Below are 26,847 nucleotides of genomic sequence, written 5' to 3'. Positions count from 1 at the left end.
GGCCAGCCTGGCGGGGGCTTAGTCTCCATTGGTTTGAGGAAGACCTGGCTGCTGCCAAGCGGGCGCCCCAGGCTATGGGGACTGTTTTGCTGGGACACTACACGGTGTACTGATTAGACAGGCTGTCCTTGGTAGGGGACGCTCAGGTAGTTCTTTGGGGGTTTGGAGAACCCCTGCCTACTGAGGATGGAGAAGGAAATGGCAACCCACTCCAGTGTTCTTGCCTGGAGAATCCCAGGGACGGGGGAGCCTGGTGGGCTGCCGTCCATGGGGTCGCACAGAGTCGGACACTGAAGCGACTTAGCAGCAGCAGCAACCTACTGAGGAAGACAGCAGAGACTTAACCCAGAGGTCTGGGTGGTATTTTCCTGCAGGGCACGTTTTATCCTCTTGAGATGGCATGTTTTGACTTCTTTATCCTACCAAGGGTTTAAGATCCCTTACAATGGGGGTGGGGAGCACTGGCAAACATTTTCCAGAAAGAGCAGAAGAGACTTTAAGGTGATGTCATGCGACGAGTGGAGAATGGACTCTTGTCTTTGAGATTTGCACTTTAGCTGCCTTGTGCATCTCTTATCTGCATGTCTGGAGGGAGGCTGCAGCAGGTGGCAAGTGTTTTTAGAGGATCTGTACCATTTTGGAAATGCTATTGTCTGTTTAACGGTGGGTATTTGCTAAGTAAGGATAAGACGTTGGAGGTAGAAGGGTGAATAAGTCACAGTCCTCACTCATTCTCCTAGTGTTAATCCTTGTCCCTTGTGTCCCTGATATGTTTTTGCTTTCAGCTAAGTAATCATTTGTTTGAAGAACTTGCCATGGATGTGTACGATGAAGTTGACAGGCGAGAGACTGATGCAGGTGACTTAACATGTGGCTCTGTTTACTAAGCTCTGTTACCATAGGCAGCAGCAAGCTGCCAGCCTCAGTGTTTCTCCTTGCCCAACTCCTGCTGTCCTGATAACACGTGTGTCGACTTTGACTCTTGTGTATGTTGGCTTCGGAGTGTGCTACCCCAAGTCTCCCTAGTAACGTGGGAGCCGCGGCTCTCAGAGGAGCAGCAGCGCCCGTGGTGATGAGATTCTATCTCTGGCTCTTTCCTCTGGCTAGTCTGGCTTGCCACGCAGAACCACAGCACCCTGGTGACCGAGACAACCGTCGTCCCCTTCCTTCCAGTCAATCCCGAGTACTCATCGACACGGAACCAGGCAAGTGGCCGAGTCCAAAAACACACTAGTGGTGATCTTTGAGGAATGACCGATATTGTGGTATTTTATTTTCCCAGGACAGGTATTTAAAATGTTTTTGACTGATTAAAATGGTAATATCCTTTATGTACCAACACACACATCACAAATTGATAAGAAAAGCAACAGAAGTTAATGAGTGAGAAAGAACATAAGACAGTTCACAGAAGAATTACAAATGGCTTTCAAACACCTTTTAAAGAAATATTTCACCTCATTAGTAATCAAAGAAAGCAACCTGAAGTCATTAATGAGTGTTTCATCCATCAAATTAATAAAGTATATGATAAAGGAGACTCCACACTGGTAAGGATGTGGCATTCTTATGCTACAGATAAGAGTTTAAATTGCTACAGACTGCAGAAAGGCAGTTTGTTAACTGGTTACAGAGGTCTCAAAATTAACTGCATCCTTTCACCCAGGATATCAAATAACTTTGATCCAAATACCTTATTTGGGAATATGTCCTAATAAAATAAAAGTACAAAGCTTTATGCATACTTCCATTGAAGCATTGTATGTAATGATAAAGCACAGAAACCAAGCCTAAGCATCCATCAAAAGGAGAGAAGTTGAATACATTATGAAGTTCTTTTCATTTTTTTTTGATTAATGTTTATATATAGTGATGGAGTCCCAGCATCTAAACTGTCTTGAAATTTAAAAATCTATCCCTTCAAGTTGATTTTTAACTAGTAGGCCTATTTCAAAACAGAATTGATAAAGTATTAAGTAGAACCATTTCATTTCAGTTCACAAAAAGAAATATGCCTTGTGAGAAATGTTACATCGTTCTATTATGTAAATGGTTTTAAACTATACACAGAAACAAAGTTTGATTCAGTTATGGCTGTGATTGATGGTACTTTGAGCATGCTGGAAGGCCTTTGCTGAACTCTAACAATAGTCTGACTAATTTTATGTGAACATGTGTGTATTTTTATATCTGGGAACATTTCCAATAATTTTCTCACCCTCAGGGCAGACAGAAACTAGCTCGGTTTAACGCCCATGAGTTTGCCACTCTGGTTATCGACATTCTCAGTGACGCCAAGAGGAGACAGCAAGGCAGCCCTCTCTCTAGTTCAAAAGGTAACTGTTTCAGACCTCTAAATGTTTGCTTCTTTGGCCTTCTGAACTTCACACACGTGTTAAAGTTATAAAAATAATTAAAGCAGTCATCGATACCACAGCGTAAAGCCCTGTTAAGTTTTATTGGTACTATGTTGTGATGACAAGTTTCTCTCTCTCAGTCCTGGTTGAATATCTCAACATTATTAACTGTGATTCACATTTATCTTATATATGAGTTTTTACCCCTCAGTCACCTGCCTTCCTTATAAAGTTGCATTCTGAAATTAATTCAGGTATGACTTAGATCTTGTTAAAGGATATCTGCACTGAGAATTTTTGGTGTTTAAAGTTGTGAAGAGAGCACCTAGCACATATTTCCAAGGTGCCCTTCAAGTCTTGTTCAGTAGCTCAGGGTCCTGTCTCGGTGCTTGAGAACACACTTCCTCCCCAGCCCTGATACTGTATTTTTGTTGTTTTGTACATTTTGTTGTTTTCATTTTAAAATTAAAAAAATTTGAACCGGAAAAATACATTCAATAAGAATTCAGTTTTTCAGTCAACATCTTATCCCCAAAGATAGTATCATTAACTGACAGCAGTTTGTCCTTCTTGATTTTACTGACTCAACCAGACATAAACAAGTTCTAAGAAACTCGATTAAATTTTGGTGAAGGTGCAGTGATAAGGGTCCACTCATAAATTTGAAGCCTTAAAATGTACAACTTCCTTTGACTTGGTGGGTCCATCTCTAGGTGTTAATTGAGGAGAATTAGAGATATTATATGCATGATACATATTACACTGGAAACAACAGAGCAATGGTTAGTTTCATATTTGAATAGGGCACACTTTTTTCAGGGACTATGTAATGATGTAATATAAAATAATTAATTTTTTGAAGAAGGTTTAGTATCATCCCAATTTTGTAAGGAAAACATTTATGTACATGCATATGTACAAATGAATATAAAGATGCCATTTATCCCCATTACTCCCGGATCTCATATTTGCCAGTTCACCTATTCATTAAAATTTATTACCTTGAGAATTCCCTGGCATCCCAGTGGTTAGAACGCTGGGCTTTAACTGCCAAGGGTGCAGGTTCAATCCTTGGTTGGGGAACTAAGATTCTGCAAGTTGCATAGGGCAGCAAAAAGATAAATAAATTAAAAATTATTACCTTAAAATCTTATACCACTTTGATGGTAATTTGTGGATCTGTACAGTGTGGTAAAAAATTTGAGTCACCCAAAACACATGTTCCCATGTGAGACTGAGCAAGGCCACACTCTTCCTTTTATTTCAGCTCTTACTCTGTAAGCAAGTAGCCTTTTTAATACTTATTTAGTGCTACAGTTTTCACATTTTTTGATAATTTCACTGTTTAAAGTAGTCCCCACGTACAGTGCTGAAGAGCTGTATAGCATTCCTGAGCACACAAAGGCAGTGACATGCCTTACAGAAAATACATGTGTTAGATTAGCTTTGTTCAGGCCTGAGTTACAGGGCTGTTAACCATGAGTTCAATGTTGATGGATCAATGATATATATTCAAGATGTCTTTAAATAGAAACGCATGTGAAACAAGGTTATGTATTTATCAGTGGACAAAAATGTGACCAAACATTTGCAGGAACCTAACTGTATTTCCACTCAGAACAGTGGTTCAGTATTTGCTGATTTGTTCTTCACACCAACTTTATAGACCATGACTGCTACAAATAGTAAAATCTGTATGTATTTGTATATGCTTGGGAAAAAGACTGGCAGAAAATAGAACGACATGTATCAATAGCTATGAATGACTACTCTTATCATTCAGTTCAGTTCAGTCGCTCAGTCATGTCCGACTCTTTGCAACCCCATGAATCGCAGCACGCCAGGCCTCCCTGTCCATCACCATCTCCTGGAGTTCACTCAAACTCACGTCCATTGAGTTGGTGATGCCATCCAGCCATCTCATCCTCTGTCGTCCCCTTTTCCTCCTGCCCCCAATCCCTCCCAGTATCAGAGTCTTTTACAATGAGTCAACTCTTCGCATGAGGTGGCCAAAATTCTGGAGTTTCACCTTTAGCATCATTCCTTCCAAAGAACACCCGGGGCTGATCTCCTTTTGAATGGACTGATTAGATCTCCTTGCAGTCCAAGGGACTCTCAAGAGTCTTCTCCAATACCACAGTTCAAAAGCCTCAATTCTTCAGCGCTCAGCTTTCTTCACAGTCCAACTCTCTCATCCATACATGACCACTGGAAAAACCATAGCCTTGACTAGACGGACCTTTGTTAGCAAAGTAATGTCTTTGCTTTTCAATATGCTGTCTAGGTTGGTCATAACTTTCCTTCTATATTGAGTCCTTACTACTTGTGTAATCTGATGGTATGTATATTTTACATATTCATTTTGAAAACTAAAATTCCCTTTGAGTAAACATAGTTTATCACCCAGATATTATCCTTCAAAATGTTCATAAACAGTATTGGAAATTCGAGGTTTGCTTGAGTTGCCTGAAAGAGAGCTGAGAGACTTGGATAATTTGTGAAGTCTTTCATTCATAATATGTCAGAGCCGATAGAACCATCGCTATTTCCCAGTAATTATATGCTCTTGGTCTGCATGGGTGTGTCCAGTGGGTCATTTTCTTTCTCTCTCTTTCTCACTGGCGTTCAGTTAAGGAAAGGCCAACATGCCTATTCAATGATCTCCTAGTTTTTAGGCTTACTTTAGCAGTTTTCTTTCTGTTTTGACTTGACATTATCTTGTAAAAAAGTTACAATTGTAACTGAATTGCAGTTAATCGTACCTTAGTTACAGCTTTATTTTCATGATTTCGAGCTATACTGTTTCCTTGAATGATTACAAATTTGGGAACCTGCCACCTTACATGTGGAGAAGGCACTGGCAACCCACTCCAGTACTCTTGCCTGGAAACTCCCATGGACGGAGGAGCCTGGTAGGCTGCAATCCATGGGGTCGCAAAGAGTCGGACGCTACTGAGCGACTTCCCTTTCACTTTTCACTTTCATGCATTGGAGAAGGAAATGGCAACCCACTCCGGTGTTCTTGCCTGGAGAATCCCAGGGATGGGGATTGGTGGGCTGCTGTCTTTGAGGTCGCACAGAGTCAGACACGAGTGATGTGACTTAGCGGCGGCAGCAGCAGCCACCTTACATGAGCAGCTCTTTCCTAGCCATCTAATTCGTGCCCATTTTGGCAGGCATCTCAGATGGTTGCTTTACTCTCTCTCTATAGTTTTCCGTAGACTCTGTCCAGTTGATAACGTGCTCTGTTATCCCTTTTTGGGGTGAATAGAACCTTGATATTTCTGTCATTTTTCTTCCAGTGTTTTAAATGGCTCATTTTTCTTTTAGGAAAAAAGAAGTTCTTTTCAAGCCTGAGGTAAAGTTATTTGCTTCTGTTGACAGACAATGTGGAACTGATACTGAAAACAATTAGTAACCAGCACAGTGTTGAGAGTCAGGACAATGACCAGCCAGACTACGACAGTGTGGCGTCAGATGAAGACACGGATCCGGAAGCCACTGCAAGCAAGGCCCACAGGCAAAAGGTAAGGTGGTGCATTGCACACAGAAAGTGAGCTTATGTTCTTTTTCAGATCTTTCCTCCTAAAAATTTGCCTGATTGGTAAAGCATTTGAGGGCTAGGCCTGGGAAAAGTGCTCTGGAGGTAAAGTTGGGTTTTCTACTAGTTTGGCCCAAGCAAAGGTCAACAAGGTAAATAGTTTTAAAATAGGGGGTCCCTCGCCCCTGAGTCAGTTGCTGACTCACAGCCTGGCTGCAGTATTGACTTTATAAAACCTGTGAGGAGGGACGGGTGGGTTTTATTCTTTCAACAAATGTTTACTTTTGTTGGGTAGTTACCCAAACTTCTGTGGATAATACTCTCCTAAATGATGCCTGGTCTCTTTCCTCTGTGAGGCTGTCCTCACCAAAAGGAGAGGGAACTGCGGTTTGAGGGTCATAAGTGCAGACAGGAGCAGAGGGGCGGGGGCAGGCGGTTCACAGACACAGCCTGTCACTGACGGGGAGTGTCAGGGGAGGCTGGAAGGCCCAGGACGTGGGCACGTGGAGAGGCGGGGAGGGGTCAGACTGAGCGGAGGTGAGACGGGCACCTGGGGGACGTCTGGTCACGTGGAGAGGCGGCCTGAAAGGAGAGGGAATCTGAGCTGTGGCAGAGGACAGGGGTCACACCGTGCAGGAGTGTGACCCCAGACTGAAGAGCCGAGACCTCGGCTGGCAGCGCAGAGCCCAGGAAGCTTTTAGGCAGGGCAGGAAGACCATGTCCACCTTGTTGGATCCTCTGTTTGGGGAGGACCGTTCTGGTGGGTCAGGAGCAGAGGAAAGGAACCCAGGCAGGGAGGTGCCAACAAGGTCCAAACAAGAGCTGACACAGGCTCACCTCAGGGCCTCTTCAGCTGGGAGGGTCTGGATGGAAAAAAAAAGTCACTGTAACAGAGGGTGAGCCCAAGGCCAGGGCAGCAGGGGCCTGGCTGGCCCGCCTACCGCTGAATATCCCAGACCTGGCCCACAGGGGCTCAGCAAACACTTGAGAATGGACAAACAGGAAGACAGGAAAGGCAGGGCTTGGTGACAAGTTAGACATTGGAAGTGGGAAGGTAGATTTACCCGAGTTGTGTCCGGAGTTTTCCAGCTTACACAGCTGTGAGGGTCAATGGTGCCACCGGCAGATGCAGGGAACATGGAGGGGACGGCAAGAGTCAGCCTTCTCCCCAGAAGTGCTGGGTTCAGTCGAATGAAGGCGGGTCATGACTGGACCCTGCACAACAGGGTCCCTGCACTGGCCGGCCTCCCCCTCCTCTGGGCCTTGCACACCCACGCCCTCTAGCTGAGTCCTACCGCAGGCTGGAACGCTGTCCTCCAGATGGCCACCAGACTAGTGACCTCCCCTCCTGCAGGCTGTTGCTCATTTCCCCCCACCCAGCTGTCTAGTTAAAATGCACCCACCCCCACCCGTCTTTCAGCTCCCCAGCCCCTCACTCCTCCTCCATAGCACTTATCACATTCCCCTATACTATGTAGTTATTATTTTTTTTTCCCTCTCTCACTCAGTTGGGATGTAAACACCATGGAAGCAGGAAACTTTTTCTATTTTCTTTTCTTATGTAACCTAAGCCCCTAGAACACTGCCTGGTGCTTAGTAAAAATCTGTCAGAATGAGGGAAATAATGAATCAAAAAAGAAAAATAAACGAACAAGAGAAAGGCAGATGAGACAGGTGTACAGAGTCAATGTTAGAGTAGATTTGTGGCCCCACTGTCTGATTGCCAGAAAATACTGACTTGAAAATTTTTCATCTATTGTAGGAGCCCTACCTTTCTGTTTTATTTTTGTATTCCTCTCAGAAGCCTTGATTTGGTTTGATTAACTTTGCGATCCAGCTGGCACAGTCAGAATTTGAAATTCTTGAGCTGTTAGTCTTGAATGTTATCATCGTCTCAGATTGTGAACGTTTTCCCCAATTTATTTTTAGAGCCTAGATTCAGATTTATCAGATGGACCAGTCACTGTGCAGGAATTTTTGGAGGTCAAAAACGCTCTAGTGGCTTCTGAGGCCAAGATACAACAGCTAATGAAGGTGAATAACAACTTGAGTGACGAGCTGAGAATTATGCAGAAAAAGGTAACATGTCAATAAATGCCAGGATGGTTGCTCTTTAACCCCATAGTATATAAGGAAGAATCCCAGGCATGATGCTTGTGATCAGAGGGAAGAAAAACAGACCTGAAAATCTTTGGGCCAAGCTGTCTCTTTGGAAGCAGTATGTATTATGGATATTTTCAATGAAGTAGCTTTGATTAGATATAAATCCAGTTTAAGTTTCCCAGGTAGGAGAACATCATAACCTATTAAGTAAGTGTTCATATCAGTTGTAGAGACCCTTGGAAGGATCCTGTGTTTCCTGGGAAGCTAGACACAGCTCCATGGATGTGATTCTTACTGTTTATTGCTTATTCTAATCACACCATGAGACAGAGCAGACAAAAGCCCGGAACAGGGTGTGTGTTCACCAGCATTTCAGAGCCCACCCCATGCCACACACGGGCTGCTGTCCCTGTTCACTCTTGTTTATTGTTACCCACCCCCGGCCTGGCAGCCTAGTCGCACAGTCCCACTGCACTGTTCGCCAGTTCCTACCACTAATTTATGATGTCCTCGGAGTCACAGAATAGATACTCAGTATAAGAAAGCCTTTCATGTGTACAAGTGAGAACTGTATGCTGGTGAGAGACAATCCCATTTGCTTGTTTGCCACCTTTTGAGAGAGTCAGAAATACATGAATATATTGATCTCTAAAAAGCGTGTGGCTAACGGAGCAAAGAATATGTTTAAGAGAGGATTATGTATGTCATTCTTTATAAGAATGCTAAGAAGAGGAAGTAGAAAAATTCTAAATTCTGCCCTAGACTTTGTCGGCACTGTTCCCACCATTCAGTGCTCTACAAAACGAGATACACACACGCTTCCCTTAACCAGAAACAAAACAAAGTATGTATCTGCATCTTCCTATTGTCACTTGAAGAGTAATGCTTCAGAATCGTTACCACCACCGGAGGACACGGCGCACCTTGTTTGTGGCTAGGCCCTTTTCAGCGGTGCTTCCTGAGGGAAGGCTGAAGAACTAAGGGGCCCTTGTGCCTCTGCTCGTCAGGAAAGGGCACAGCAGTGCATCCTCACCTGGGGCTTGGTCCAGGACTCTCTTTGAGTCTAGATCATTTTTTGGAGACATTTTGACATAGATGGCTTCAATACCTGTAATAGAAGGGGATAAGAATACCTGAAGATCAATCAGATTTTAATCAGACATTTGTTCTCTGCCACCCTGGCCCTGTCGAAGGCTGGTGTGCAGCCATGAACAAGACAGACCAAGTGCCCTTTTGCCATAATGTACAGGGCTTGCACTTCTCTCTTCTCTGAAATTTCTTTTGTTTAGTGAGTTATAGTTTGTCTCATTAGTTGAACTAAAACATGGATTTAGGGTGACTTTTTCTGAAACAAGCTGACTTTGCCACTGCAAATCAGTCTGCTAAGCATTACCATTTTTATTCTGTTATGCTCCTTTTAGTATTTGTAGAAATCACCAGAGATAACTTCGAATCTCTGAAAGCAAATGTCTCGAGCTTCTTTAAGAAATGTTGAGTGGAATTATTTGTCATCATTCGTGGATTATCTCCTTGATTCTTAGAAAATGCTCTTGATTTCTGAAACTGTTATCTGTAACTTTTCATTTCCTGTTGTACTCCTTCCAAACAGAAAAAGTATAGCCTGGTTCTTATTAAGATAAGCATCATTCAGGTTTATCCAAGGACATCTCGCTAAATTCAGAGTACTAAAACTTTTTAAAGTTGAGACCAGCTGAGATCTCGCACATTCAGGTGAGATCCAGACTGGATGTTCTAGAGTGAAAAGTGTGAAGATAAAGTTTCAGATTTCAAGACCTTGTCTAAAATCCTCTAGGAGGTTTCCACATAGATAAGCACATGACCAGATCCCCCCGTCCTTCACTGAGGGCCGTGTGTCAGTTATATTCCTCACTTTTTGGCCCTCGACCATTTATTTCACTTGAGAACATGGGTTCCCTAGTAAGGAGTTTTGACAGGCACGTTATGCCTGTCTGTCTCCTGGAATGTAGGACTTTTCAGTAGATGCTTATTACTTTGCAGCCATCCTTGGAAAGGGAGTTGCAGATACAAGTTATGGCCTGAAGCATAGGTGTAGAAGCATCCTCTCATTTCTCAGGGGTCATGCTTCGAGAAAATAGAAAACAAGGGTATTTCTGTGGCAAAGACAGTAAGTCAGACTTTCACAGGCATTTTGGCACTACTGATATAAAGTATATGGAACTCGTTTATTCAGTGAAGAAACGTTGATTTTATTTCAAAGTCAGGTAAAGTTTTTTAATATAGTAGTCAACAAAGTCGCATGATTTGTGTCTGATCTTTCACATTTAACAGTTGCTTGGAAAAGATGCTAACTAATGAAGAGGAGCAGCCACTATTGGTGTATTTGTCACAGAGCGGTGCTTTCTAAAATAGAAATTGAAAGTAACTCCTAACACTGAATGGGTTGGCTATTGGAAAAAAGTAATGATCTTCTGGTGCAGACACAGTTGCTTGTGGACTTAAGCCTTGGCCCCGGTGGGGAATTTGGTCAGATTTTTGCTCTCTCTCAAGGAGTAGACAGCTGAACTCATACCACACCCAGCTTATAAAATGCCCTGGAGGATGGAGGAGCACCAGAGGGGAAGGACGTTGTACAGCCTGGACTCAGTTACTTGTGTCTAACATGCCAGATGGCTAAAGAGGAACCCAATTCCTTGCCGATCCCTGTAACTCTAATTCATCCAGCACCATGAAGCAGCCTGCATGTGAGCAATGGGAAGAGCATTCAGGGCCTCCAGGTGCCAGCCTCTAACTAAAACGGGGTGGTGCCAGGCAGCTTAGCGTGTTTAAAGCTGACACCACCACGGTCACAGTTCTGGGCGACAGAGCCAAAGGAGAGCGAGGCCAGGTCTTCCGGCCCTGGCTGGAAGATGACTGATCACCAGAGGGCGGCGCGCGCCAGTGCAGCGTTCAGACGAAGGTGTTGATAGCTCAGTAGGCCTCCGGTTCTCTTCGTGATATGTTTATAGAGCAAACTTACCATGATCTGGTTCCCTCTCTTTAAGGAAAAAAAAAATAGTTGTTTGGAATTTCAAAGAATATATTATATAATAAAAACTTGTTGATCTTAATTTTTCCTGTTGGCTTCTTGGGCAGCAATAGCTCATCTGATTTTTTTTTTTTTTTTTCCGTAAACTGGATTTCACTGTCTTTCTTGCTTTGCAAAGCAACTCTAAGTTATCTTTGTGCTGCTTCCATGGTGTCTGCTGACATTTTTGGCATTTCTAAATTGCTCAGGGCTCATCTGAAAAGCAGGTTACCTAAGTGATGTCGTAATGATCTCAAGCTCTTGCTTGAAACAGCCTTAGAAACAGCCTGCCTGCAGACATTTTCCAGGGCCACCATGACCAGTCTTTAAGCCTTGAGATATTTTGCTTTTAAAAAGTCCAAACTGCAACTTTTCCACAGTCAGAAATGATTTCATTTGCTTAAGTGATTAAGTGAGTTGATTGCATTTCACTCATTCTAGAAGAAAGAGTTTGTGTTTGTGGTTGCCTTTGACTTTCAGCTCAGCAAGCTGTTACTGTTGTTATTGTTAAAGCTGGTAGTCGTATGCTTTTACTTGGTGTTTGCTTTTTCTGCTTGCTATAGAAAAACACAGTCCCACTGCCAAACATGTCTTTCAGCTTCAAACACTCCAGAGTGAAAATTCGAACCTCAGGAAACAGGCCACAACCAATATATATCAGGTGCAAACTGGTTCTGAGTACACAGACACTTCCAACCACTCTTCCTTAAAGCGACGTCCATCTGCCCGGGGCAGTAGGCCCATGTCCATGTACGAGACGGGATCGGGTCAGAAACCCTATCTCCCAATGGGAGAAGTGAACCACCCCGAAGAGAGCAGGACGAGACTCCAGCCTTTCCCAGCGCACGTAAGTAACACCACCAGCGCTTCCGCTCTTTACTCTCTGTCCAGCCTGACCCCTGCCTTCCCTCTTCTCAGCTTGCAGATCCCCAATCTCCGCTTTGCCAAACTGGGCTACGAGAACCGTCCTTGTGTTTGCTGTATTAACATGTTGACAGGTGCTTGTGGTGTTCCCACAAGCACTCAGGGCCCGTGGCCGAAGGTGTCCCAGCAGCTCTGGGGATTCTGGCTCTTGCTCAGCCCCCTCTCCCCCTTTTTCTGCCTCATATCCATAGTATATTTCCTGGGCGGCCACTGTTGGAACTTTTTTGGTTATGAACTTCCTTCCCCATATCCAAAACCAAAAATTTATAAAGGTTACCACTGGAAGAAAGTACCATCTTCTTCCAGGTAGGCGGGCACATGCCTGCTTATGCACCAGAGCCCTTGGAATTCAGAGTGCCTTCTCCACTCTTCCGAGTGGAGCGGGTGGCATCTGTGGCCTGGGGGTGCAGGCCTGGTCGGAGGCCTGTGGGCCTCGGCAGCCCTGTACCTGTGGTCAGTGTGCCGGCTTAGCTGCTGCCTCCTCCTCCTCCCTTGTGGGGAGAAAGTGTTGCTTTTTCATTTCATGAGAACGAGATGTAAAAACTCCTATATCGACTTGACCTGCTTTATGTTCCAAAGATGGTATTCTGTAACAGGCTGCTAACACTCTTGCTTTTCCCATGGAATAAGTATTGTGTTGTGAGGTTTTCAAATTATATATCTTTTGGATTAATTTATTTTAAAAACCTATGTTTTGACAAAATGTTGTCTGCATTTTGAATCTACGTGATTTTATTTTTTCAGAGAGTAATACTTATCTTTTTGAATGTCAGTTGCTCTTCAGTCCACTTTTATAGGAATTTCCAAAAAAGTTCTCAGAGTCAATAGTAAAGAATATGGCCTGGGAAATTATACCCTATTCAATTTTGTCAAGGTTTAGTGTGATAAAATTACAGTGTTGTTATATTGTAATTGGGAATCTGCTGCTTCAGCTTTTAAAGTGGTTTGGGCTAAACATTCTAAAACAATTGATTCAACACATTTGGTGTAATGGGAATGCCATTGAACTAAGTTAAGAATCTTATTTTTGTATAACTGAGAACAAAATTTAGGAAAAGCCACTTTGTTCATTTTCACAGTGCACTTTTTGATTTTAAAAACATTTAAAATGTAAAAATGTCTTATTATTTTAAAAGTTCTATATCTGTACTGTATCTGATATACATAAACCAACTTTAAATCATTTGTATAGATTTTCATTTCATATCATCTGTCCTGATTAAAAAACAAATACTTGTTTAAGACTATTAAAAAAAAAAAGAAACCATTGGCACAATTGACAGATTATGCTAGGTACTGTCTTTTACCTCATGGAAAAGTAGCCTTACAGATCCAAGTAATTTCCGAGAGGCATTTATTTCACTGAGGGATTAAACATCTCTGGGGATCTGTCGTTGGCTAGCGTGGGCGTTGCAGCACTGATCCCATGTAGTGAGTTGCTCCTTAGGAGTCTTTTAACTGGGAACCCAGGTGAAGCCAGGGTGGGTGGCGGGGTTTCATGCTTGTTTTGTGTTTTCCCGAGTGTGTCTCTTTTTCCCCTTCCAGATTGGGAGGAGTGCGTTTGTGACCTCCTCTTCGTCTCTGCCTTCCTTCCCCTCAACACTGTCCTGGTCGAGGGACGAGAGCACCCGAAGGGTTAAGTACACTGAATGGTCTGCTCTCTGGAGGAGGGGCCTTGCTCCTGGGCGCTTGGTGCTTCTCCTGGCCCTCCCTCCTCCACTAACCACCTTCTGTCCTGCATGAGGCCTCGCACGCACACCCGCACTCATGTCTGTGGGAGAGGGCCTCCCTCTAGCTCACTCCACATCGCTCAGTCTCACATGACATTTAACACAGTCCACAGTTCGCCCTGTAACGTTGATTCTGAATGTTCTGTCTTTTTAAACTATCAGAAAATTAGCTGGCTGCTGGTTAAACATAATATGGCAAATCTGTCCAATTTTGTTGAGAGTGTTATTAGGACTAACAGAAACGCTGAGACACCGTGTTTCTTTTTTTTTTTTTTTTCCAACGTCTTGACGTGTTATGTCAGCACCTGACTTGACAGACCCAGGTTTTGCAGTCCCTGCATTCCACATCCGGATTGGAGGTGTAGGTAGCTGTTAGTACAAAGCTGTTCACTCTTAGTTGGTCAAGTCCAACTTGCCAGTGTATAATTTACATTCCCAGTAACAGCACGTGATTCAGGTAAGCTCCCTTTAGAGTAGCCAGGCAGCAAGTATTTATTAAGCACCTCATCCACACCCTTCCTTTCAGAAAGTCAATTAAAGAGTCCTAGGAAGTTAGGTGACACCCCTGCTCCCAAAGGCCCTGTCAGTTTAAAAAATGCCTTGATGCATGAAGAGTACATGACAGCAAGCTGGGAAAGTCATGGAAGAGCACAGGGTTTGAAAACCTGTGTTCAGGTCCTGGCTCTCGCGCCTTTTACTGGAAGGATGGTGTCCCTAAAGTGAGAGAAGGGAGGGAGGCTGTGGATGAGGGACCACCTTTACAGACCAGGGGGGATTTGCACAGGCCTTTGTCTATTCCCTCCGCGTTTGGCTGGAATTATGGAGAGTCTTCTTTCCCACTGAGGAGGGATTTCCCAGTGCCTAGTAGCTCATTGTGGCCCTTCAGGGGCTCTTTTCTGCACGTTTGAGGTAATCTATTGAAAAGAAACCTCTTGACGTGTGTATGCTGCTATCTTCTGAGCAGTTCTGAGGTTGAACTGCACTGTTTTTACTAGAGTATTTCACTTAAGGACTTTCCTGGTGGCTGAGTGGTAAAGACTCTACCTGCAATGTAGGAGACCCAGGTTCCATCCCGGGGCAGCTAAATAGAAATGATATTTTTCTTGAAATGTTGCTAAGAGTCAGATAAACCTTTTTGTCCACTGTGAAAGTTTTTTTTTTTTTTTTTTTAATTTTTGGTAGTTTTGAGAATTATTGCCAGGACTGCTTGCTGAGACAGTGATTTATACACGTCATTTACACTGGTGATCCCAGTTGCTCCTGACAGCTGCATCATGGGTTTAGGTTTTTATTGGCACATCTGTATTCAGAGAAAGCTACCACTCTCTTAAATAAACTGAACCAGCACCAACTATAAGGTAACTTTTCTATTAACAGCTTTAAGAGAGCAGCACTTTTAACTAATAGACCTGAGTTCTGCATGTTGACAGTAATTTCCTTAAAATTAACACTGATTAATTTGAAAGCCCGAAATATGCTTTTGTTGACAACAATGAAGGATTTAATGTAAGTAACTGATTTCCTGGGTGGTTATTGCTGTACATTGTTATCTGTATTCAAGAAGCATTTCCTGAGTACTTTAATCAGATAGATGAGTCATTACTCTTGTAACATGCTTCAGTGAAACTTGGTACTTTTGATCATGGGTGATACATTTGATTTGTAATTGTCAAATTTACATCAAGGAAGGCAAAAAGATCCATTGTAAATAGATGGGATTTTTCTGGGTTTAATTCTGTTTTCTAGCTTTTTCACTGGAACTACTCTGGACAAATTTCTCAGAATACTTATTTAAATGCAAGTGTTTCACATTCTATTTTATGCTCTATATATGTGTACACACACGGAAGCACACACTCATCTTTGTGTGTATGTATATATAAAAACTAAAGGAAAAGAAATTTAAAGATTATTCAAACATGCACTGTGAAAGGTAAGAGGAGTTTGTTTGTTTTTTGGTTTTGTTTTGTCTTGTTTTTTTGAAATATCTCTGGAAGAGCCTGGTTTCACTGTTCCCTTCCTGGGATGTAGTGCCTGCTTTGGTCTTCCATCCAGACAGCCAGTAGCCACTAACTCACTGATTGGCTCATGAAGAGGCAGCAAGTGAAGCAGCGCTGCTTGCTGGTAGGAGATTGAAACAGCGGGATCTTGAATGCTGTAGTTTTTACAGAACTTAGCTCTGCAGACTGTGCAGCTGCCAGCCAACACTTTCAATCACTTGCCAGATGAACTCAAGTGGTTAAAGCACAGACTCTGTAGAAGCCCATCGCAAGTGTGTTGCGTTAAGTGGCTGGAACCAAATAGAGCATCTGAGGGAGATGCAAAAGACCTCAGCGCACACACAGAAAGAGCGTTCTACCTGGGAGAGATCAGAGAGAGGCTAGCAGGCAACACGTATTCTGGTAGAGAAGGAAATAAACCATTTCTGGACCCACTGTTTATCAGTTACTAAAAATTTTTTCTTAATTAAAAAAACTTTTTTTGGCCTTACCCATAGCTTGTGAGGTCATAATTCCCCAACCAGGGAACAAACCCAGGCCCTGGGCAGTGAAAGCAGCAAGTCCTAATAGTATTCTGCTTCTAGAGAAGCAGAATAGGGGCTGCCTGCCTGCCCACATAGGCCTTCAGAAGGCCAAGCAGCATGATCAGTAAGGAGCAAATAATTAAACTTTAGGGAGGCTTTCTTAACTGACTTACTCTAAGGGAACCATTCTTATGAGTGAAGCTACAGGGACTCCATGTGTTTAAAACAGGGCTCTGAATTTACACATGAAGAAATTCTGAATTTGCAGCTATCTTTTACTACAACTGCAATAAAATTCCTTAGTCACATGTTTTGATTCACTTGGATTAAATTCAGGGTATAGAACTAGAAATAGCTCATGTTTGTCTTTTGCAATTGGTAATCAACCTAGGTTTTAAATCGGCTTCCACTGATTTCTATTCAAATGAAGAAATTCTTAAGCACTGTGGATAAATACTGAGAGGAAATCCTCTGTATTAAATACTCCAGAACTAACACAGTTCCCTTCAAAGGCATGTGGTCCCCTCTAAATGTAGTACTCCCCCACCCCACCTGGAGGCCCTGTAATTAGTGGTGCTGCCGTTTGCTCAAAACAGTTCAAGGGTTCCTGCATCCCTTTTATTTTACACTGTATCTTTATGTTTTAAGGGATAGATGTTTGGGGAGACTGATGAAAATGTTTGGAAACCAGTTGTCACACCGGCTTGATCCATTTTGGCCCACAAACAACGTGTGGCAATGAATGAGTGATTTCTGGCTTCCTCTTGTGGCTCACAGAAGCCATCTCTAAGGGTGGTTCTTGGAGAGCCAGATTGAGAGCAGTGGTGGACCTCAGAACCCCAAGCTGGGGCATCGCAGGCAGCAGGAGACAGAGGCTCCAGGTTTTGGTCCAGGTTTTCTGCTGACTTTTTGGCCTTGGGGGTGATCCCCGGCTCTTTTGGTCCTTCCTTTTCCCATCTGGTATTAGACCAGCTAATCTGCAAGCAGCTCCCAGCACTGACAATCCAATCTATGATATGGCATGTTTGCTTCTTCAATGGGTCTCTTTATATTATGGTTAAACTCCATACTTCTTAGAGAGCTAAACGTGAGTGTTGCCTTGCGTGTCTCTGTTAATTTGTATCAGGGATCTGGGTGCAGAGCAGCTAGGGAGTGAAGATGAAGATGGGGTAGAGTAGGAAAGAAAGCATTTCTGGATCCACTGTTCATCAGTTACTAAACATTTTTTTTTAATTAAAACTTTTTTTTTTTGGCCTTGAACATAGCTTGTGGGGTCATAATTCCCCAACCAGGGATCAAACCCAGGCCCTGGGCAGTGAAAACACCAAGTCCTAACCACTGAACCACCAGGGAATTCCCTGTTACTAAATTTTTAATAGAGCATTGGCCCCTGTCCCAGATGCAGTCTAGGGCATGAAGGCCATGTGGCCTGACAGGTAAGGATTCCTGGGAGGGCACCCAGGAAGTATCTGGTGCTCTCAGCTAACGGGATCACCTTTCCTCTTGTAGGCATCCCGGCTGGAGAAGCAGAACAGCACACCTGAGAGTGACTACGACAACACTCCCAACGACAGGGACCTGGATGACATGGGGTACTTGTGCAGGAGGGCTCGGGGCTGGGCTCTTTAACCAGACACCTAACAGCTTGGTCACGCCCTCTACCACCTCCACCTGCTTCTCTGTCCTCAGACCCTTAAGGTCCTCAGATACTGAGACATAAGTTCACAGTTCACACCTTTTCTCATCTCACCTGATTGCCCCAGGGGCCCTTTTTCCTTTTACCAGCAGGTTAGACTCCTCTCTGAGTCTCTGTATTATGCTTAAAGTCAGTCCTTCACTTCAAGTCAACGTTAGGTTATACCCTGCATCTCTGTCCCAAGAATTGCCTTGACTCAAATGACTTGATAACCACACACGCTCCCCATTCTGTTTGCTCCCTCCCTTTCCCCATCATTAGCCTTCCTGTGGGGGCCATCCCATTCAGCCTCGTGGTAGAATGAAGCCACCTCCCCGTGAGCAGTGGCTGCTGCTGATCAACGAGCCTTACCCCGAGTCTCCTGCCAGACAGGATAAAGGAAACCACAGTAGCAGCCCGCTCGTGCCTCCAGCAGATGCACACGCCGCGGCTCCTAGAAGCAGAGAGGCCGCCCGTCAGCACCTGTCACTTTTAACCACTTCTTTAACGCTCACAGGTCAAGCAGGAAAGGAAGGCAGAGGAGCTCGGTGTGGCAGAGTGACAGCTCAGGCCCAGACACGGCAGAGCCCCATGCGGCCCCCAGCCCCATCCTCCCCAGCACCGAAGACGTCATCCGGAAGACAGAGCAGATCACCAAAAACATACAGGAGCTCCTAAGGGCAGCCCAAGAAAATAAACATGACAGGTAAGGGGGCTTGAGAATCCCGCCTGGCGCTCTGGGAGAGATGCTGCTGCTCTGGTTACAGACGGGACTGGGTTTTAACATGCTGACATCAGAAGGTCGGAAATTTCAGGTTTACTTAAGACACTTAAAAACAAATATGTAAATTTGGGGGTTTTTTGTTTGTTTGTTTTCTACGGTACTTTTTTTCCTTTTTAAAAAATTTATTTTTAATTTAAGGATAATTGCTTTACAATATCAGTTTCCTTTCTGCCACACATCAACATGAATTAGCCTTAGATGTATATGTCTCCTCCTTCTTGAACCTTCCTCCCACCTCCCACTCTTTACCACCCCTCTAGGGGGTCACAGAGCCCCCGTTTGAGTTCCCTGAGTCCTACAGCAAATTTCCACTGGCTATCTGTTTTACATATGGTAGTGTATATGCTTCCATGCTACTCTCTCCATTCATCTCACCTGTTTTATATGGTATTTTTAATCTTTCATCTTCTCACGAAATGCTCCAAATAAAACTGCATCTAGAGATAGAATTACAGCATCTTTGGGGTGGTGACATTCCTAGTTCTCGAGGTGAAAGAAGCTGCCTCAAAACTGGCAACAGATTCTCCCGGCCGCTCTGCCTAGCTGGGGAGGAGTGTGTGCCATAGATTTCCTGAAATGAACCTAATTTCTTACCCGACTCCCTCACGTGTGCATGTGCACGTCTAGGAAGCAAGTGGTTTACAAATAAAAGTGGGTCTAATCATCACCCAAATCATTCTCTGCTCCTCAAAGAAAAACCTGCTCAGTCTGGGCAGAACAGCATCCCTCAGAGTTCTTTGCAGCTGCAGAGAAGGGCCCGGCCCCTGTTATCACCCGCCCCTCTCCTCTCGGGTGGGTTATTAGCAGTTGAGAGTTGACCCTAGTTTCAGGTGGCGGCTGGTCTGCTCTAGACACGTTTAACATCATCCCACTGAATTTGTGAAAGCAGCAGAATTTGATCAAAATCCAGGAAAACCTCATTTTTTTCAGTAGGTCAGCAAAATTGGGCCTTCCCAGGTCGCCCAGTGGTAAAGAATCCAGATGTGAGTTCGATCCCTGGGTCGGGAAGATCCCCTGGAGGAGGAAATGGCAGCCCACTCCAGTGTTCTTGCCTGGCGAATCCCATGGACGGAGGAGCCTGGCGGGCTTACAGTCCATAGGGTCGCAAGAGAGTCAGAGGCAACTCAGCGACTAACCGACAGCAAAGTTTAGTGCTTTCGTGAAGAAGTTCTCTTCATGCCTTTGCACAAACAGAAGTTGTTCGAGGAGCACAGCACTGCCCTCCTTTTTCCTCCGTGCTCCCTTCCACAGAAAGATGGGCCGGTGTCTCTTGCAGTCTCCGTGTCCCTGGCAGTGTCACGTTCACCTCCCCATTTTCCACCCTTTTCGTTTTGCTGTACAGCTCAGACTTCTCCCAGTGGCGTCATTTCCCCCTCACCAGGAGGGGAGCGGGCAGTGTTTATTACCGGAGCGGAATTAGTCTTCATGGGTGGATGGCTGGAGGAGCCTCAGAGAAAAAGAGGAACCTACACGATTTCTCAGCCTCCTTCCATGACAATCATATAACTGTTCATCTCTCCTTCCCTGGGACATCCTGTTCATCACATGCCCCTCCTGCCTCACACGCTATAGATGTGCAGTACCTCTGCTCAGCACCGCGGCCTGGACAGCAGGCCCCTTTATTCCCTCATTACATGAAGCAAAACATTTCCCACCTTCCCACGTATGGTCTGTTAGGGTCGCTCGATAACATGGTAAACCCCTCCCCTGGCGCTCTCCCACTGCCGAGCAACACGCTTCACTTCCCATCTCACCCAGCTCGGAAGTGCCCCGCTCGTATTGCAAATGACCAAAAAAACATGCTGACGTTATGTTTCTTTCTTTGATGGTTGTCAAGAATATAAATATGTGTCCTGGGGCTGTTTTCTGGCTTCAAAGATCGCAATATGGTGCTTGGTACAATCTGGGAAGTTTTGTTTTTTTTTTAAATGTACAAATCCATTCAGTGTATGTTGTGATCTCAGTGTTCTGTGGCTCCACCAGGCTGTTATGTACATCGCCTGCATTCATACCTGGAGGCTGGTTTTATATAATGGAATCAACTTTGAAGGGTGGGGGCCCCGGCTTTATCCCCAAGTGCCTTGTGTTGGTGTGGGATCCACAGCAGGCTGGCTGTGGCCTCAGCCCCTTTATTACGGGAGTGTTCTCTGTCTCTGAATTATTTTTGCTGTCTTTGAATAACCTTTTCAATATTCTTGCAGTTATATTCCGTGCTCAGAGAGGATACATGTAGCTGTTACAGAAATGGCAGCGTTATTCCCCAAAGTAAGTCACTCCCTGCTAACTTGGTTTGGATCCTTTTCAATGAGCTCCAAGAAATTTCTGATGACCTTTACATTATATTCATCTTTTTTGGTAGCACAGAGAGTTTTAAATATGCAAACAGCCATATAGAGCTATCAGTTTGGGTTTAATAATACAAGAATGTATGAGCCAAATGCTGCAAGGCAAAGCATTAATAGAAAAAAAATTTTATCTGGAATATTTCACCTGTGTAAATAATTTTTCAAATACTGCTTCAGAATAGCAGTAGTAAATGCATACTGCTAAATATACTGCGTGCACTCTGAACTTTGAGTCAGAGCCCCCAGAATCCCCTACATTGCGGGTTGCCAAACTTGTGGTCTTTCATACATCCCCAGTAAAAACATGCAGGAGAAAACTGCGGAATAGTTTGAGTTGTCTTCCAAGGAATGCTTGTCCCTGTTCTCGGAGGTGTCCGCCCTGCAGTCCATGGCGAACGCCTGTTTTTCTGTTTAGAAACCCAAGTCCGACATGGTGAGGACCTCCCTCCGCCTACTGACGTCCAGTGCCTACCGACTGCAGTCAGAATGCAAGAAGACCCTCCCGGGGGACCCGGGCCCACCCACGGACATCCAGCTGGTCACGCAGCAGGTCATCCAGTGTGCCTACGACATCGCCAAGGCCGCCAAGCAGCTGGTCACCATCACCACCAAAGAGAACAACAACTGAACGGCAGGGCTGGCCCTTCTGTTTTCTAGGCTTTTCCAAGTCCGGTTTCCACTTTAGACATGGAACTCTTGCGATTTTTGCAGACAAAAACATTTAATGAAAGTTTAAAACTTTTTAAAAAGAAAACTCAGTATTATTTTTGCATGTTTTCTAACAAATTTTCAACTATTAATTTAACCCACTTGCCTTATTTTGTGCCTGTCTGCCAGTTTACCTTCTGACGTTCTGTTGTGCTGTCCGTGACCGTCAAGTTAACGATCATAGACACCCGAAAGCAGAGCTTCGTTGTTTAAAGTTTGTTAGACCTTCTCCATCCCTTCAGACTCCTTGCCTGTGGCTAAAACTATAAGTGAGGTTCTTAGTGAAACATTCTCTGGAGAGTTGTCTGATCCCTGTCAAGCATTGTGCAATAAGCAAGTTTTCCAGGCCCTACTGCAGAACCTCTTTAAGTTTGGGGTATCTCCAAGCAGGCGTGTAGAGAAAGGACTTTGCCGCTTTCTGAAACTAGCGTAGCAGTCTCTCTCGGGAGGGAACAATGAAGTGCTCCGTTTACCCGTCCTGCCACACTCGGTGTTCTCTCAGCTAATTTTTCTGTCTTGTCTTCTGTCCGTTTCTGTTTTACTGTCACCCCGAAGTCTCCATAGCGATAAGCACTCGCCCTCCATGTCCTGTGTGCCTTGGCCACGTTGTCACGCACAGGCTGAGGACCCCCAGTTCCACGAGCCATATCTAATTTCGTCCCACCCCATTCAGATAGCACTGCCGCAAACTGTGACGAGAGAAATGGTCTACTCTCCTCACTCCTTTAGCCGCTTAAAGCATTCTCACACGACCAGCCCCGCACGTCTCACCACCTTTAAGGACTTCAGGTAAGGTAAGATGCGTACAGTCACTGGGATTCGCTTCTCCTCTGGCGCCTCCTCGCTGGTACTTCAGCATCAGACATCACATTTCAGGAATTCCCTGCGGAGCGCTCTAGGTGACCGTGCGCTATCCCAAGGCTACAAAAGCCTGCAGGTGTAAGGTCTGGGATGCCCTGAGGTTGCCTTCTAAGAAAAGCTGGGTCGTTCTGGAAGCTAAAAGTGTATTCCTTCCTGCTCGTGGCCACTGTTTTGTGTGGGCGTGGCTCAGACCCTGACCTCAACCAGCGGGGCCAGGCAGTAGTGACAATGAATGAAGCGAGCCAGGTGCCAGGGAGGGACAGCGAGGAGCCCACGGCATGTCAGTGGGGACAGCAGCTGCCCAGCTCCACTCAGGCTGCCGTGTAAATAAAACGGGCCTGGAGTTGCCGAAGCTTTTGACTTGTCAGAAGACATCAGATGTTTCTGTGCCATCTCTCCATCTGTAATCATCGGTGACTTGTCTAAACGTGTTCACAGCATGCGTGTGGGCATGCTGCGGCCTGGAGGCTGCTGGCTCCCAGCTCTGCTGTGGATCACGAGGCCTGGCTTCCCTGGCCTCCCCAGGTTTAGCCTCTGAGCCTTATCACCTTTTGCGGGGCTGCCGCACCCTGTGTTAAAGTTGCTGTCGGTCCTTGTTTCACCATCTCTTCTGTCCCGTAGCGCTTGTTCACACACATGGAAAAGTCAAAATCATCACAGTTGCCCCAAAACATGCTCAGTAAGCCTGTATTTTCACAGAACTGTTTGAATCACAAACACCTTTGTAGCCTGACTGAATGCTGTCAGAAGGAGTACGGTGATGGTGTTTGGTTACTAAGTCACTGTGCTGGGTGCTTTCGCCGGCTTTTGCTCTGCTGAGTAGCGCGGAGAAAGGGTCCACGTCTCCAAGATTTGTCTGCACAAACCTAAGTGCCACGCTCTTGTCAGATGCTGAGGGGCGTCTTCTCGAAGGAGGTCTTCTACCTCCACTTCAGGCACCGTCTGAGAACCATCTCTGCACGCTGCACGGACGGGCTGTCCCTCCTCTTCCTGGCGAGCACCTGCTCTTCTTTCCGGCTGACACGGGCTCCTCGGGCAAGGCCCGGTGCAGCCTCGGGTCGGTGCCCTTGGCCGCCTCTGTTGGGAGGACAGCCTTCTGGATGATGAGTTGCTGCAGTGGGTGAAGCAGCGTCTTCACGGGCACACTCAGGACCTGGAGTGGGGGATGTCATTTCATGCCCCTGGAGTAAAAGTCAAGGAACATGGGGGCCAGCAAAGCATGCCCAGCCGTGAGCACACCGCAGGAGTTCGCCCTGCTGACCCACAGTGCCAGCACTTGGGAAGGGACGCTCCCAGGTGGAGTGACACCCAGCGACAGGAGGGCTGAGGGGGACCCTTCTCCTCCAGCCTGCTGCGTGTTTCCTCGAGGCCAGGGTCAGAGACCCATGGGGCCTGTGGACGTTCTCACCTCGTCTCAGCAGCCGTTCACCACCTTTTGCACATGGGTTCTTGGGCCTTACACTGACGTCTGAGCTCTGTTATGTCATCCTCTTCCCCTTGATTCTCAAATCCCCGCCCCCTCAGATGCCCTAAGGAGCTGGGAGGACGCAGGTAGGAAAGCGACGGGGAGGCAGCTCCACCTGAGCATCTCCCGCTGAAGTCCTCCTCTGCCTCGGAACACAAATAGTTCTTATTTGCCAAAGAACAACGACTCGGACCCAAAGACTAAACACAGCATTTCACGGATGGGAACTGGAAACACACAACTCAGGAGCTGTCCTCTGACTCCCCCAGCGATTTCAGCTGCAGAACCCGAGCGAGCCCAGCTTGGGTCTGTCCCCCGCAGCCGCCCTGAGCTCCCCACGCAGAGGGTCTTCCTTCTTTCCTTGTCCTGGTTGAAGGTCACCTTGATTTTCCAAAAGAAAATGCTGCATAGGAAAAATGAAATGCCTTTTATCCCAGTGTCTTCTATCCATGTCACCCATGATTCTGTACTTATTTTTCCTGTTCGTTGTACATTCGTATCCCTGTAATTATTGTTCAACCCTGTAAGCATTGTAAAATCGTTTTGGAATTTGTGCCTGCTAGTTATGCAATAAACAGGCTATGTAAGTGTCCTTGGGGTACTGTGTCTGCCATCAATTAGCTGATGTTTCCAGATACTCGGTCAACGTTCTGAGGAAGTTGTCCCCATGGAAACCCACCTTCTGTGGGAGGCAGTACTGCAGGTGCCTCCACCCTGGGAGCTCTGTCGATGGCCTTGTCCTCTGTGCTCAGCAGACAGCTTTCTTACAAGAGGTCCTGCATCATGGGGTCACTTCCAGGTATCTGATAGTGAGGCCTTTACTCCTCACATTAAGTTTTTAAAATTCAGCGAAAGCCAGCCAAGCATGGGTGCCATCACCTCTCCTGAGTGAGTAACCGGGGCGCATTCTTTTGCCAAGAAATTGTGTCTTACCCTTGAGCCCTAGGTGCCAGGACCCCCGCAGCGTCTATGAAATAACCAACTGAAAGGACTGTCCACTGGCTCCCAAGCACCATGGGCAGTGCTTTGCCAGCCATGGGGCTACACAGAGGCCACTGGCCTCACCACAGGGACAGGTCGGGCGCCATCTGAGGGTGACGCGCCGAGAGGCTGTCCAGGAGCTGGCCCTGTGGCCAGAGCCATCAAGATGGCACAGACTCCACAGCTTTCTGGGGTCACGAGGCAGCTCACCACAGAGCAGCTCCCTGGTGGAGGGGGCGCTGCGGACAAGGGGAGGTCTAGGGAAGCTGGGCTTCATCCTCCCGCCCCGGCTCCCAGGCCCTTACTCACAAGCAGTTTCCCTGACCACACTCCCCAGAATTCTCAGCCCATCTCCCACCCCAGCAGCTGCTCCCCGAAACTCCTCTCCCCTCCTCACACCTTCCTTTCTTGGGCCTCGTCCTCCCCCTTCTGTCTGTCCCCTCTCAGGCTTCTCCCTTCCTCCCCAGTCCCTGTAGCATTGCCTGTGTCCTGCTGCCCGCCAGCTCTCCACCTCTGCCTTTCAGAACCCCAGGTAATTAATTCCCTCCCACTCGGCCTAGCCTCCTCTCACCTTTATCCTGTAAGGACCAACTGGAAGGATCGTCTCTCTCCCAGGCCCTGCTTTCCTCAGGAGCCCACAATGCATTACAGACAGGATAAGTTTTGAAATCTAACTTGGTCTTACAATTTGCACACACACCCCCCCCCCCCCACCGCTATGGCCTAAGAGTAGCTGTTAGCCCCCTCTTGCCCCCCACCTTGCTATCTGCTTCCCTCTCCTAGCCCTCCCCTCCCAGGACCTCATTCAATATTTCCCTACCCTACCCAGCCCCCTTCCTTTCTGAGGGGCCGAATTACCTACATAATTACCTATATATAGGCGCTTATTGTGGGCAGTCCCTGGCTAAGTGCAATTTCCTACAGTCACAACTGAAACGACCTCCCGTTTTGCAGACAAGGAAACAGAGCCCAGTTGGTGGTGGCGGTGATGCAGGTCAGAGCACAGGGCCTGTGTTCAGCCACAGGGTTCTCACTGTCCAGAGGAGCCTCCAGGATGTGGGCTGCAGGAACATAGTGGACGGCAGACATTCTGGAAGCAGGAGAGGGTGAGGGATGGCTGCACCCTGGATAGAGGTGAGGTGGGAGGGAGATGGGGGGGGCAGGCCTGGAGGCAATCCTCTTGTCTGGGAGCATCAGGGCGGGAAGGCAGGGATGCTGGTCTCTGCCCACCGTGGGTGCTGGGGGCTTTAAAGGAATGTTGAACACCTGGGTGGCCGAGCTTGTGTTTCGTTTCCAATTCCTTGTTTTTTTGCCATAAGTATTTCTCTTCTGTCGGTTTCAAATTGAGACACGTGGAAACTGCTGTTCAAGTCAGATTCTGATCTCTTGAGTGAAGGACACTGCCCAACTCAGCTGTCTCAATGTTCAGGGCAGTGTTCTCTACACAGTGTGTACAGAAACGGAGGACTGGGTATTTAGGGGCAAAAAAATGAACAAAAGGGAACTGCAGCTAATAACCAAAATAAAGTGAGGGAGAGAAAGAAACCACTACCGCACTGCAAGGAGAGCATCACAGCATAAGACTTTAACGTCATCATCACGGAAAGCTGAGAGAGAGGTCTTCCAGCTGTCTAGCTAGAGATGATCCTAAATGCATGCAACTGAAATTATGTGTCAGGATGTTCACAGAAACCCAGTTTTTAAAAGAAAAAAACTGGAAGCCAAATGAGAATGAATAAATAATACCATTTACATTAGCACTGCAAAATGAAATACTTAAGGTATAAAGTCTTAATAAAAAAA

The 26,847-nt window shown here is 45.9% G+C and overlaps 1 protein-coding gene across 12 annotated transcripts in view; it reads left to right on the top strand.

Annotated features, from left to right (window-relative positions):
• The window catches only part of GIT2 (GIT ArfGAP 2), a 42,471-nt gene extending 17,816 nt beyond the window's left edge, over positions 1-24,655 (top strand). For 3 of the 12 annotated variants that reach the window (XM_025267481.3, XM_006052928.4, XM_006052927.4), the window contains 11 exons: positions 786-858; positions 1,108-1,205; positions 2,225-2,336; positions 5,742-5,884; positions 7,828-7,977; positions 11,646-11,894; positions 13,517-13,606; positions 17,735-17,817; positions 18,418-18,606; positions 20,886-20,949; positions 21,445-24,655. In XM_025267481.3, the coding sequence (XP_025123266.1) occupies positions 786-858; positions 1,108-1,205; positions 2,225-2,336; positions 5,742-5,884; positions 7,828-7,977; positions 11,646-11,894; positions 13,517-13,606; positions 17,735-17,817; positions 18,418-18,606; positions 20,886-20,949; positions 21,445-21,657 (1,464 nt within the window). In that variant the 3' untranslated portion in view covers positions 21,658-24,655. Of the gene's footprint in view, positions 1-785; positions 859-1,107; positions 1,206-2,224; positions 2,337-5,741; positions 5,885-7,827; positions 7,978-10,311; positions 11,091-11,645; positions 11,895-13,516; positions 13,607-17,734; positions 17,818-18,417; positions 18,607-20,885; positions 20,950-21,444 lie in introns of those variants that run through there. The other 9 variants (XM_025267483.3, XM_025267482.3, XM_025267480.3 and 6 more) reach the window with 8 other exon arrangements.
• Positions 24,656-26,847: the final 2,192 nt, after the last annotated feature.

Source organism: Bubalus bubalis, chromosome 17, assembly GCF_019923935.1.
Source record: "Bubalus bubalis isolate 160015118507 breed Murrah chromosome 17, NDDB_SH_1, whole genome shotgun sequence".
In the NCBI taxonomy this organism is placed as follows: Eukaryota; Metazoa; Chordata; class Mammalia; order Artiodactyla; family Bovidae; genus Bubalus; species Bubalus bubalis.
Note: the sequence above shows the minus strand (reverse complement) of the source record. Positions and strands in the feature narration are given on the sequence as shown.